This window comes from Protopterus annectens, chromosome 5.part0 (assembly GCF_019279795.1).
Source record: "Protopterus annectens isolate FY-2018-M chromosome 5.part0, PAN1.0, whole genome shotgun sequence".
Classification (NCBI taxonomy): Eukaryota; Metazoa; Chordata; order Ceratodontiformes; family Protopteridae; genus Protopterus; species Protopterus annectens.
The window spans coordinates 894,341,601-894,356,555 of record NC_056735.1 but is presented as its reverse complement, the minus strand read 5'-3'; the positions used below and the strand labels follow the sequence as shown (position 1 = coordinate 894,356,555).

The window sequence follows — 14,955 nt, the reverse complement described above, 5'->3', positions numbered from 1 at the left end:
TTTATTAGTGGCTGAACAATTTGTAATCAGTTAATTTATTGGCATGTGGCTTCTTGGAGTTCTTTTTCAAAAACTTAGGCACTGTCAACTGTTCCATTAGATAAGCCACAATTTATTTATGCTTTGTTGACTGGGTTACTCCTACTAGGCTAGTGGCCTCTTTTCAGGGGACACCTGAGGTTGGATTTATATAATAAGATGAAATTTTGCCAAGTCACTGGGGTCATCCTCTACTCTTTTTAATATGTGCCATGGGATCTTTTACATTTACCTCAGTGACAACCAGCTCAAGTAAATAGGACCACAATTAAATGTCGCATCAGAAGAATGACATAGTCAGCCATGTCAGTAATTCAGTTGCCTGGAGTATGAAAATAGTCCACAGCCTTCCAGTCTTCCAGCAGCAAAGGCAGGTAGGCTACCTGTTGAGCCACTGAAACTGCAATGCAAGGAAGTACACCTAAAATGAAGTAATATGCATTTTGGATCTGTAAACCAGGTTTTAGTAAGAGATTAGCATCATCCAAGAAGACAAAAACTAAAGGACTTTATCCCTATCCTCATACTTTAGAGCTAATGCTTGTGCTTCAGAAATGTTTTTGCGATCTAATGTATTTTAAAGTTTAAACTACAAAGCAGATTTCCCCATGATATACCACTGTTGGGTATCATTGGTAGTTATTTGGTTTGCAGTCCATTTACTATTCAGGAGCCTATCTCAGATTTCCAATTGACTCCAAGAAAGGGCTAGTTAAGTGACTTAATTAAGGTCACAGAGGAGGCAAATGAAACTGAGAGAATCAAACCCTGTACCACAGGAACTACAGCTTACAGCCTTAACTATCTGCGCCAACTGCCAGCCTAACCACTATACTTTCATCCTAGGTATATTACACAGCCTGAAATCCATGCTTTGCATGACCCATAATGAGAACCAAATAGTGTCAGGTGTGCAGAAAGAGAAGTACCATATAAACTTCTGTGTATCACAACAACTTCCTGTAATAACATTTCCTTTACAGTCTATTTTATTTTACTTTAACTTAATTTAATTGTTAAAACAGTTAATCATTTTCCTTTTCAGACAAGGTTCAAATTGGTCCAAATGGAAAACTGTCAAAGCAGTGCTCACACACACACACACAGACACACACACACACGCACACGCACACGCACACACACACACACACACACATGCACACACACACACACACACATATATATATATATATATATATATATATATATATATACTCACACACACGCACACACATATATATACACTCACACACACACACACACACACACACACACACACACACACACACACACACACACACACACACACACACACACACACACACACACATATAGATTCATAGGTAGGTACAAGGCTATCAGCCTCGGGGCCTATATAAGCCTAAACAAAAAGGTTCCCTGGCTTTTGCCATGCAAGAAACTTTCCTGTGCTCCTGTCAAGCAGTGCCGCAGAAGTGATCCCCGGGGTGAATTTTCTATTTCCCATCCAGTCATCAAGGTTTTTCTTAAAGAGGGCCAATGAGGAGTTTTGCTTGACATGAATGGGTAGTTTGTTCCAGAGTATGGGAAATGTCTGCAACAGGAATCTATCCCTCCAGCATGTTCTGCTTATCTTGGTGACAAGGTTTAGGTCCCCGGAGCACATGGTTCAGAGAGATTGGGATTTCTTTAAGTGTAGCATTTCCAGCAGCTCTTTGGCAGAGATCGCCTCTGAGTATGTGATATGTGATGGAGTAGAGCTGGAGTTTTTTGAGACGATCTGAGTATGGCATCTGTTTGAGGCCGGTAATCCTCTTAGTGAGGTATTTCTGTGGCCTTTCCAATTATTGTAGGTGTCTTGTAAAATATATGCCAAATGGGGCATTGTACTTTACAATGGGTCTGATGAGGGATGAATAGAGAGGAACAATGACCTCCTTTTTTCTAGAGGAGAACCCTTTTGTGATGAGGTGTGCTACATAGAATGATTTCCTGACTACAGTGGTGATGTGGTTATCAAAGGAGAGACTACTGTCTACCTGTGTCCCGAGGTCTCTTATCACACTTTCAGTGTTTAATGAGCTACCACCTATGTGGTAGTTCATGGGTACAGAGTTTTTCCCAAAGGGGATGACAATGCACTTCTTGGCACTGAGCTTGAGGCCATGACTTTGAAACCAAGCATCTGTCTCTGTGAGGCCCTTTTGTAGAATGTCTGCATCATTAGGTGATTCTATTATGGCTCCCAGTTTGCAGTCATCTGTTAACTTTGTTAGCCAAAGACCTTCTGTGTTGGCCTGCACTTCAAAGAAGTAGTTGCCGAACAGGAAAGGACCCAGGACCAAACCCTGTGGTACTTCACTCATCACTGGTCTGAAGTCAGACTTGGAGTCGGCTACTTTTACTGTGTGGGTTATGTCTGTGAGCCAGTTGGCCACCCATCTCGTGACATAGGGATTAATGCCCGGTTTAGTGAGTGTATCTATAATTCCATAGTGGGGGATGGTATCAAAAGCATTGGCGAGGTCAAGATAGGCTGTGTGCACTACCTTGGCCTCGTCTATGGCTCTAGTGACTGCTTCAAAGAAGTCAATCAGGTTTAGTAGACATGATCTACCTTTTACAAACCAAAATTTAGTGGCGTCCAGGGTTTGGAGGTTACCTATGTCTTTGTTTATAAGCTCCAAGATTATATGTTCCATGGCCTTGCAGACCAGGCTCGTCAGGCTGATGGGGCTGTTGATTCTGGGTGCTGTGGTGGCACCCCCTTTGTGGAGTGGGATACCTGTCACTGTGCGCCATTCAGTAGGCACATAGCCTGAGGTAAACATGATACTTAGGTGGAGTGCCAGTTTGTTCTGTAGTTTATGCAGTATGCAGCCTGGGATGTTGTCTGGTCCCATGGATGCTGTGTTCTTGGCTTTGGAGAGTGCAGTCTATATGTGTTCATCCATGATTACAGGGGCTTTACATTCATCTGGTATTAAGATGGTCCCTTTGGAGGGTGAGAGAGGGTTAAAGTTAGCACTGAACCTATCTGCCAGGATGTTCACAATATCGGTTGGTTCTGTATATTTAGTGCTATTCTGCTGTAGCTCAGAGCAGATATGAGTGTTGTCATTGAGATTCTTGACATAGCTTTAGAATGCATTGTTGTTGTCTTGGAATCAGTGGTGATTTTATTTTCAAAATTGGCTTTGTAGGATTTTATGAGGGATCTCAGCTTCTTACTGAGGCTGACCAGGGAGTTCCTCCAATCTTGGGATTTTACTCTTTATTGCAGCAGCTTCTTCCTGCTGTTGTAGAGTTTGTTTATGGCAGGGGACCACAAGATTTGTTTGGAGGATAGCGTCTTGGTTCTGTTGGGGATGGCACAATCCATGCACTCATGTATGTGCTTATACAGTGCATTTGTATAAGATTCAGCAGCCGTACCTCTATTTTTCATCTGCATGGGTGTCGTGAAGTTTGCCACTTCTGTCTTAAGAAGCATGAAGTTGGCTTTCGAATAGTTTTTGATGGTGGTTTTCTTAATGGGGGGTGGGATATGGATGTTTAGGATGATTAGCTTGTGGTCGGATCTGACCAATGAGGAGTTAACCTCTGGCGTGGAACACTGGTTACCTATATTGGTAATGACCAGGTCCAGGATATTGCTGCCCCTGGTGGGGGTGTGGACCAGCTGATCCAAAGCATTGGAATTTATGAATTCCAGAATTCATTGAGTGAATGAGTTGATACATGAGTAATTTTTCCAGTTGATGGTGGGGTACGTAAAATCGCCCATAATTAAGGTAATAGGTTGTACCTTAATATTTTCTAGTGTCTTAAGAAATGAAGAGTGGGAATCCTGGGTAATGGTGGAGGATCTGTAACAAGCTACAACCTGGATTGCAGTCTTGCCCAGTGTTAGTTGAACTTGGATAACTTTGGATGCATTATGTTCAGCAACTAGCTTGGAGATGTGGATATCCTTAATGAATATGGACACACCTCGACCTTTAGTGTTTCGGCCAGGTTAGGTGGCCAAACGTTCTCATATGAATTATAGCCTGGTAATGCAGGGGTGCTCTCTGGAGCCTTGAACCAGGTCTCAGTCACTGCACAGATGTCAATGTTCTCCATTTTAAGGAGTGCCTCGAGTGAGTGCATTTTGCGGTTTAGACTTCTAGCATTGAGTAGCATTACCCTCAGAGTTTGCTTGGTTGTACCTGTTATGGTGGTGAATTTACCATTTGAACTTTGCCTAAAAAAGGCACTATAGGGATGGCAAGAGCCTTAGTCAGTATCTGGAATCCCAGGGGTGACAGGTGCAGGCCATCTCTGGTAAAGCATCGTGGTCTGTTGACCATGTCGTCCCAGGCAGACAGATACTGGATCCCCTTAGAATGACACCAGATGCTTAGCCAGTTGTTGAAGTTAATCATTTTGTCCTTGTACTGTGGTATCATTCTGGGCGATGGCAGGATGTTACTCAGGACTAGGGTCATACCTGCCTAGGTTACAAGATCCGAAAGCTCCTCCATGTCTCTTTTCATGTAGTCCAAGGAAGCACATCTCAGGTCATTCACACCAACATGGACAATGACAGAGTCATATTTGTACTTGTTATGGAGTGACCTGAGTGCATGTATTATATGGTGGATCCTGGCACCCAACAGGCAGCAGACAGTAACTTTCCCCTTGTTTAGCCTGGTGAGTGGGACATCAGTGTGCCTGACTATAGAGTCACCTATGGGCTGAGGTTGAGTGGCACACTGATTTTGTGAGCTACGTGTCATTTGGGTAGTGTTGGGGGGTGGTGGTTGTCTGTGTTTTAGCTTGGGAGGTCTCTGTTTCTTGGGCAGATTTTTAGAGAGCCTCCGTGAATGTGGGTGTGTGCTTTGTGTTTCTATGTATGGATTTTGGTATTGTTCGTTTTGAAGGACTATGTGTTTAGTGTGGTGTGGTGCAGATGTTAACCTCCTCATCTAGACTGTCTAGTCCAGTCTTATATATATATATATATATATATATATATATATATATATATATATATATATACATATAGATATAGATATATATATATGTATATATATATATATCTGTGTGTGTATATACATATATATTTATTTATACATGGATCATTGTGCCATTATACTGATAGCAGTACCTTCCAATTCATTTGCTGAAGTAAAAGCTTTGCATATTCAAAAAAAAAAAAAAAAAAAAAATATATATATATATATATATATATATATTTATATATATATATATATATATATATATATATATATATACATATATATATATATATATATAAAGGATTTAAGACATTTTGAATTTCTAATCATCAAACATCCAAGGTTCAAAAATAAGCATCCCACACCCCATGCTAATTACATATACCAACTCAGAGATCGTACTACATTGGCAAAAAGGCAAATTTTACAAACCTTACTGTTCCATGAACTTACTCAAAAAAGCTTGTACAGTTTGACCAGCTGATTTTTGATCATCTGTACAGACTTTTTCACTATTCAATGTGAAAACACATTGACAAACTATAGAGATCCATAAATAGATATTTTGATATAGGTATATATACATAAATAAGTACAGGACACTTCATCACAAGATGCTGAATCGAATTCCAAAGTATTGAAAGGGGAACCGTTCTTCCCACACTGTTACTACAGCAGCTTTCAAGGTCTTAGTAAAACACTGTTGCCTGACAAACTGCACATTCCAAAAGCTCTAAATTTAATCTGCATTAAGACTGCTCAACAGTGTATAGGCAATGACATACTTCTTTACCTGTTCTGTTACATGATTCTGACCTATAACATATAACTGCATATAAAGACATTTGATACAATGTATCTATTTGGAAGTTGATAAAAAAAATCACTTGACATACTGGGTGAATCCATATAAATGTATAGGTAGATAGATTTACTAGTAGACAGACTGATAGACAGAAAAGATTCAGACAAGCTGTAATGTGTTCTAGAACTATCCTCAAGTAAGTGAAGTACTACACCACGGCTCATGTTTTTAAATTAGTACAGGTGTTTTAAGAATTCTTGCAGTATATGAAAGAGAGTTTGTTTATTAGACAGGTTAGCATATCATTATCTCTAAGAACTGCTAAGAAGCTCTAGGCTTTATTAATGGGTTTGATTCCCTCAGGCTACACTCGACGCTGTATGGCTCTGTGTAACTTAAACACAAGACAAAACCCCAAATGATTGTTGTACAGTGCCTGTGAATGGATTAAATGATCCAGGAACAAAAATGAAGTATGGTGATCAATATGAAATGATTTATATTTTAGCAGAATAGTAGTTTAGCACACCCAGGTTAAACAGCCATTGTTTGTATTCTTTCATTCTGAATATCCTGAGGACTTCTTCACAACTAAAAATAACCTCATGTGAATCAGTAAGAGTTTATACAACCCTAAATACATCATGCAAAGAAAAAACACATTCCTATAGGTTAAATTAATTCATTTGCTATTAACTGTAATGTTTAAAAAAAAAACTTTAAGAACAGTTTTAAAACCTACCATAATTTTATATTTAGAATATTTAAAATAAGCAAGTTGAAAGGGAAAAGATAAGTTAAAAATTCATATACTGAATCAAAACCTAATTTGCAGATAGTATTGCGAATAGACTCTTATATGATATAAAGTGTAAAAGTTGAACAATTAAAGTATAAAATATAAAATACATTATACCTCAATGTCATACAAATCATACAGAACACAGTGCTACTTGCTAGATTTAAAATTCTCATAATATACTGGGAAAGTGAGCTATATTCTGTCCACCTGTATACAATTATTACATAACCTAATTACCTAACTCGTTAATTAATACTGGTTAAAAACTTAGTGCAGGGATTGAATTAATTCTGTGTCATAATAATAAAAAAAAAACTGTGCAATTTACACAGACTGTTTTTCATATTGACCCCCAAAAGAAAATGTCTTTCTGCCATAACTTATACACTTAGATTAATAAAAAAAATCTGCACTCAAAACAGGCCTTGCCTCATAGCAAAGAGTATGCTTAATAATATGAATGTTGTGAAATTATAAAAGGCAAAATATGTATTATCACAGTGTCACCTTTCAAGACACAAAAAAGTGCAACTCCTTTGACAATATGCTGTTAACTAATAGGTTACTAAGTTATCCCTGCAACCTAGAATCCAGATCTCTGCAACATTGCTGCCAATTTTCACATCACAATCAATCCTGTGCAATAACTGGAGATCATAAATGTTTCAGTAACTCCAAACAAGTACAGACCATTTTGGTACTACAGCTTTATCACAGTTCTGTCATCAAAAATTGTTATTAATTACTGGCATACTGTCATTCCTTAGTATTTTGTCCTGGAAGTACTGCTACCTTTTACATTCTAGGTGTAAACAGGGCAGATGCTGCTTTGCGTGTGGGTGTTTGTTAGAAATTTGCAAAGCACTCACCATGCTTTGGATGATATGTTAAACTGAGGCCCTATCTGCCTGAAGGATGCAAAAGGCCCAACAGAACTTATTGAAAATAGTAGAGGAATTTCCCTACTGTCCTGGCTAATTTCCCCCGAGGTAGTATAATTACAACCTCAGCTCTCCTCTAAAAAGTGGCCACTAGCCAAGGAAGACTACTTCAGTCAATAAAATAAAATAAATAAAAAATAGCAACAGCCTAAAAGTAACCATAACATTCAATCTCACATATTCTCATCTTTATAACTGACCATAACTTCAATCTAACATGTTGATGAGTACATAGGTTCATAGGTGTGTACTAAGCTAATGGCCCTGGGGCCTTTACAAGCCTAGCCTTAGGATTACCCTGGCATCATGCCACCCAACCTTAATTCCCAGTGCCTTTGTCAAGTAGAGCCACTGGAGTTATCCCCGGGATGAATTTTCTATTTCCCATCTACTCATCAAGATTTCTCTTGAAGAGGGCCAACGAGGTGCTCTGCTTGGCATGTATGGGAAGTCTATTCCATAGCATGGGCAGTCTCTGGGTTATGAACCTGTCCCTCCAGTATGTTCTGTTGATTGTTATATTAACGTTGAAGTCTCTGGAGTGTTTAGTGCGGAGGGACTGGGATTTCTTTAGATGTAGCATTTCTAACAGAGCTGGGTCAGACATGACTTGGTAAGTCAAGCAGAGATCGCCTCTAAGTAGGTGATATGAGACAGAGAATAGTTGGAGATTTTTGAGTCTGTCCATGTAGGACAAGTGTCTAAGGCCTAGCATCCTCTTTGTGAGGTGCTTTTGCAGCCTCTCCAGTTGTTGCAGGTGTCTAGTGAGGTACATGCCAAATGGGGCATTGTACTCGATGATTGGCCTAATGAGGGAATAGTAGAGGTAGACAATGAACTCTATCTTCCTGGATGCAAAACCCTTAGTAATGAGATGTGCCACATAGAAGGACTTTCTGACCACAGTGGCAATGTGGTGATCAAAAGAGAGGTTGCTGTCAGCCTGTGTTCCCAGATCTCTTATAATGCCTTCTGTGTTCAATGGACTACCATTGATGTGGTAATTCATGGGAACTGTTTTTTTCCCAAAGGGGATGACAACATATTTCTTGGCATTGAGCTTAAGGCCATGGTTCTGACACCAGTCGTTGGTCTCAGTGAGGCCATTCTGTAGGATGTCAACATCACTTGGGGAGTTAATAATAGCTCACAACTTGCAATCGTCTGCAAACTTTACCAGCCAAAGTCCCTTCGTGTTGGCCTGGACTTCAGACATGTAGATACCAAACAGGAGAGGACCCAGGACCGAATCCTGTGGGACTCCACTTGTGACTAGTCGGCAGTCTAAATTGAAGTCATCTACTTTCACACTGTGGGTTCTATCTGTGAGCCAGTTTGCAATCCACCTAGTGATATAGGGGTTGATGCCTAGCTTAGTGAGTTTTTCTATGATTCCTAAGTGGGGAATGGTATTAAAGGCCTTGGCCAGATCAAAGTAGGCTGTATGAACCACCTTGCCTTTTTCCACAACTCCGGTGACTGACTAAAAGAAGTCAACCAAGCTGAGTAGGCATGATCTCCCTTCACAAAACCAAACTGTGTGGGATCCAAAGTTTGGAGATTCCCTATATCCTTGTTTATTCGGTCCATGATGATGTGTTCCATAGCTTTGCATATCAGACTCATCAGGCTAATGGGGCGATAGTTCCCAGGGTCTGTAGTCACTCCTCCTTTGTGGAGAGTGATGACTGTAGCAGTGTGCCGTTTGTTAGGGATAAAGCCTGAGGTGAGGCTGTGACTGAACAGGGCACACAGATGAGGTGCCAGTTCACTCTGTAGTTCATGTAGAACACAGCCATGGATATTGTCAGGTTCCATAGAAGCTGTATTCTTGGCCTTGGCCAGTGCTGTTTTAACCTGTGCAGCAGTAATACTGGGTGCCTGCTAATCTACTGGTATTGTGATTGGTCCTTTGGGGGGGGGAGTTGGCACTGAATCTGTCAGCCACTATATTGGCAATATCTGTTGGCATGGTATAGGAGGTACCATTATGCAGTAGCTCAGAGAAAATCTGGGTATTGCCATTGAGATTCTTTACATAACTGTAGAAGGCCTTGTTGTAGTCTTTACTATCTGCTGCAATTCTGTTTTCACAGCTAGCTTTAGAGGATTTGATGAGGGATCTCAACTTTTTGTTGAGGCTGATAAGGGTGTTTTTCCTGTTTTGGGACTTCATCTTATTTTGCATCAGTTTCTTCCTTCTGTTGTAGACTTTGTTTATGGCAGGGGACCACCAGATTGGCTTCCTTTTTTTGGAGGAGACAGTCTTGGTTCTATTGGGTATGGCGAGATTCATGCATTTGTTTACATGTTTGTGCAGTGCATTGGTGTATGATTCGGCGGTCATGCAACTATTTTCCATTTGTATGGGTGCCGTGAAGTTAGCCACCTCTGTTTTAGGAATCCAAAGTTAGCTTTGGAGAAGTTTTTCATGGTGGTTACTTTTTCGGGGAGATGGGAGAGATGTTGATTTCCAAGGTGATTAGTTTGTGGTTGGTTCTAACCAGGGAGGAGTTGACTATTGGTGTGGAGCAATGGTTGCCCATGTTAATAATGACCAGATCAAGAATGTTGCTACCTCTAGTGGGGGTAAGAACAAGCTTGTCCAGGGCATTGGAATTAATGAATTCCAGGAAGCGATGTGTAAGTGTATTGGTACATGAATAGTTTTCCCAGTTAATGGAGGGGTAGTTGAAGTCACCCAGTATGAGAGTGTTAGGTTGGACCCTAATATTCTCCAGGGTGCTTAGAAACATGAAGTGTGAGTCTTGGGACATGGTTGGGGACCTATAGCAGGCTACAACCTGAATCGCTGTCTTACCCAATGTTGCTGCACCTGAAGTATCTCTGATGTGTTATATTGGGCTATCAGTCTGGAGGTGTGCACATCCGTTATGAATATGGAGACACCACCGCCTTTGTAGCCTCGGTCCAAGTTCTGGGACTGAAATGTGTAGAATGAGTTATACCCTGATAGTGCAGGGGTGCTTTCTGCTGCCTTGAACCAGGTCTCTGTTACAGCACAAATGTCAATGTTCTTCATTTTACAGAGTGCTTCGAGTGAGTGCATTTTGAAATGTAGACTTCTAGCGCTGAGCAGCACGGCCTCAGATTGCATTTGTTTGTAGCTGTTACAGTGGTAATTTGGTCTTCGTAACATTGCCTAAACAAGGCACTATAGGGTTGGCAAGAGCCTTGGCCTGTATCTGGAAGCCCAGGGGTGACAGATGCAGGCCATCTCTGGCAAAGCATCGAGGTCTGTCAATCATGTCATCTCAGGCAGACAGATACTGGATCCCCTTACAACATCTTTATGATTGCACCCAAGTGATCCCAGCGCAGTCCATTCTAATGTTATACTTCAGATATCTCTCACCCCTAGCTGCCAAAGCTGTGACACCTTCCTATTATGCACATCCTTAACTTTTTTTAAATATATGTAACCATGGATTTTCTAATTTTATCATTCCACTTTATATTTGCCAGAAGCTAATGTATCATAGCTTCAATCAATGACCATAAAAGTATCTTTAGTTAGACAAAGTTGAGTTATATCTAATGTCCACTCTAGTGCATATCAACCTTCGGGAACCATTTCTTACCTAAAAAGGAAAGAAAAGGCAGCAATACGTAAAAATTAAAGTTTTGGAAGAATGTTTCACACACAGACCTGTATGTTCAAATGCAAACCATGCTCTAAGCCACCTTCCCTTACCTCATGCTTGAGATTCTATACCTCAGTTTCTGCCATTTTTATGTCAGTTATTGAATTTGCAAGCTGCTAATAGTGATATCAAGAAACAAAGGGAATCCTTCTGTTAAAATTACTAATGTTATAGCTCATCTCATAGATTTTCTTGTTATGATCTTCAGTACGACACAAGAATTTCTATAACTTCAATACACTTTTGCTAATTGACATAACTCTTGCTTCAGTACTGATTTCCAGGCATAATCTTCATTCATGTGCTCTTACTACTCATAGCCTGGAATATGAAAATGTAAGTTGTTTGATCTGACACTTAGACATTGCCCCTATATTGTGCAAAGGAAGTTTGACTTTCAACTGGCAGTTAGTATGCAAAAACATTTTAATATTACTACAGTGATAGTGACAAAAATATATTTTTTTCCTTTCTAGTTCATTGAAGGCAAGGACACTGGAAAACTGGCAATAAACCTAATAACAAACCAGTTAGGTCATACCTTTTTTATGCAGACAGTGGATGAACATGATGAAAGTGTCATTACATGTTCAGCAACAGGTTCCTATGCAATTTCTGGAAGCACACCACTTTTACAAAAGTCAGTGTAGCAATACATTTTTATATTTATTTTGCTTCCTTTGGGAAGTCGTATAATTTATTGGGAGGAACCTGTTGGAATGTAGTGTTAACTAAAACAATCCAAATTCATCAAAATCCTTCCATGATTATTCTATCCTCCTGCCTTTCTACAACAAAATAATTATTTTGTGCCTGTTTTGCACCCACTTCCCTACTAACCATCAAGCCTCCCCTGTGTTGCCCCACGTGGAACATTCATTCTTCTAGAAGTCAGGAGAATTATGGCCCATTTATTCCTCCAAGGACAAAAGTTGACAGATTGAGGTGTTGACATCATCCATCAGGCCTCAGGGGATCTATTCTTCAGCCGTACCCATTACCACTATGCATAATCAGTAGCATGCTTAGAATTTTGGGTAATATAGACCTTAGTGAGGGCGTGTCCCACTTCTGCAAGTCATGCAACCTCTCAGAGATTCTACCCCCTAGAATGAATGCTCCTGTGTGATCTTCAGTCTCTACTGAAGACTTAGACATGGGAAGGGCACTCTGAACATGTACACTACCCATTACCCCCTGAGATAGGTGAGCAGGCATTGCCGTATCACGTGTCTTCCTTCTCTTGTCAGTTCCCTTCACTGTCTAGATTGCTATTCAAACCCAGTGAGTCTGGGTCATAGCCTGGGGTTTTATCTGTGTACACCTGTAAGGCTGGCTATGTTATCAGCTCTTGAGTCATTGTACCTCAGATGTAATGCACAATCTTCCATTTGTAGTGACTGTCCAGAGGAAATTGCAGTTTGACCAGCTGACCAAAAAATATAGGCCACACAGGGTGTTTTCTTTCCTTTAACTTATCTTACTCAGTTTACTATATTGTAAGGCATATGACACAAATAAACATAATCCATTCACTCCAAAATAGTTGTTGCTATGCAAGACATATTATTTTTCCCTGATGCTTTAGTTAACCCTTTAAAATTAATTCACTGATGTGAAATGTTCTAGATCACTATCGTTTAATAATAAATTTGTAGATAAGACTGCATTTGTTACTTATAGTGCCCAAGGGTTTCTTTATTACAGTTTAATTTTAGGTTCATAGTTAAATACTAGGCTATCAGTATAAAGACTATTATACACCTGTTCAACAATCAGAGGTTAGAATCAACCCTTGTACCTGTAAGGTAAAGACCTTAACAATTACATCAAATCCTGTACCATGTGTCTGTAAGGTAACCACCTTAAACAAAAACCTTAATCATTGCATCAAACCCTGTACCATGTGTCTGTCAGGTAACCACCTTAACTATTAAGCCAAGCCAACCTCCAGTTTTATTTTTATTAAATAAGCACTAGAGTTGATGTAAGCATAAGCCGCATATAAGTACTACAATGTGAAAATGTACTAATAAATGCAAAGAAAAATCAGTTATATTTAAATATATGAGTTAACTTGTTATTTTTTTTTACTTTTCTAGGTACAGCTAAAGCTAAAAAAAATGAAAGGAAGAGGCAAGCCACTTAGATTATCGGCAATGAACAGTACTCATTTACCACATCTTGAAGAATTTATTTTGACAGGATTCCCTGATCTTCATGCCAATCAACAATGGATTTCAATCCCTTGCTGCTTGATGTATATTATAACAATACTTGGTAATTTTACTATTCTTTTAATTATTAAAAAAGATTCTAGCCTTCATGAACCCATGTATTTATTTATTTGGATGATGGCTATTGTTGACATCTGTTTATGTAATTCAATTCTCCCTAAAATGTTAATGATACTGCTGTTTGATTCTAAAATTATTACATTTGAAGGCTGCATTATCCAAATGTCTTGCATTCAGTTCTTTACAGTAGTGGGATCTTCTGTATTACTTGTAATGTCATTTGATCGATATTTTGCTATATGCAAACCATTAAGATATCCATCTGTTTTCACACCACCATTTTTAATTAAACTTGGAATGTTGTGTATAGGTCGAGGCATTGTGTTTACATTTCCAGAAGCCCTGTTTGCCTCCCAGTTTTCTTACTGCAGATCAAAAGTAATTCATATTCCATACTGTGATTTTGTTCAGCTAACAGAGCTTGCATGCAACAATACACAATTGTACTTTATTTATGCATTGATAATGGTCTTAATATTGTTTTCAGATGTTGCATTTATCATTACCTCTTATGCAAAAATCCTTGTGGTTGTGCTGAAAAGCAGATCGAGGGAGGAACATTGGAAAGCTTTGAATACCTGTGGGACTCATCTCTGTGTTGTATCATTCACATACTTTACTGCTCTGGTCTCAATCATTATAATGAGGTTTGTGGGTGGAACCTCAGTTATTAAAGTCACACTGGGATCCCTTTATCTCCTTCTTCCAGCAATGGCAAATCCAATAATTTACGGAATAAGGACAAAAGAAATAAGACGGAGCTTGATCAAAACTTTTAGAAAAATATAAATCAGATATAAAAATGTAAACACTAAATGTCAATGCATAATACATTATACATTAGCCTATATGTTGTTAAACACAAATAAATAAAAAGTATACACTAGGTAAACAATACAGTGTAAAGATACAACATGTTTTATATTAGTAGACTCAATACAGTTGAAATAAATGGAAGCAAATCTAACTGCATTGGGTCGAATATCATGGCAGTGTTTTTGTAAGATTATTTTCTATAAAATGTATACAATCCTAGGTAGTACCAGTACAAATCATATAGAATTTCTTGTCCATAGCACTTGGCCATCTGATTCTCTTTTCACTTTGGCTGTCTTTATAAAGACTGTGCATGTCATCCATGTGTGTAGGAGTTCCCCCACATTCCAACAGCATGCAGGTCGATTAACTGATGATGGATAAATTACCCATAAGTTTATATGTATGTATCCATCTTCCAACTCCATACATTTAAAGGAAGAAGAAATATTTGCATTGTGTTTTTCCAAGAAGCATATAGCTACTAGAGAAATCCGCAGCATAATTATTTTTTTCTGAAGGTGCTGTCATTCCGGGATTTTAAGTGTTTCACTCTCACATACATAAGGCACATGCCAAAATATCTACAAAGTAAATAATATAACATT

General features: G+C 39.1%; 1 protein-coding gene across 1 annotated transcript in view; it reads left to right on the top strand.

Annotated features, from left to right (window-relative positions):
* The window catches only part of LOC122802281, a 65,025-nt gene extending 50,705 nt beyond the window's left edge, over positions 1 to 14,320 (top strand). The window contains 1 exon segment of the mRNA XM_044071931.1: positions 13,337 to 14,320. Within this exon segment, the coding sequence (XP_043927866.1) occupies positions 13,337 to 14,320 (984 nt within the window).
* Positions 14,321 to 14,955: the final 635 nt, after the last annotated feature.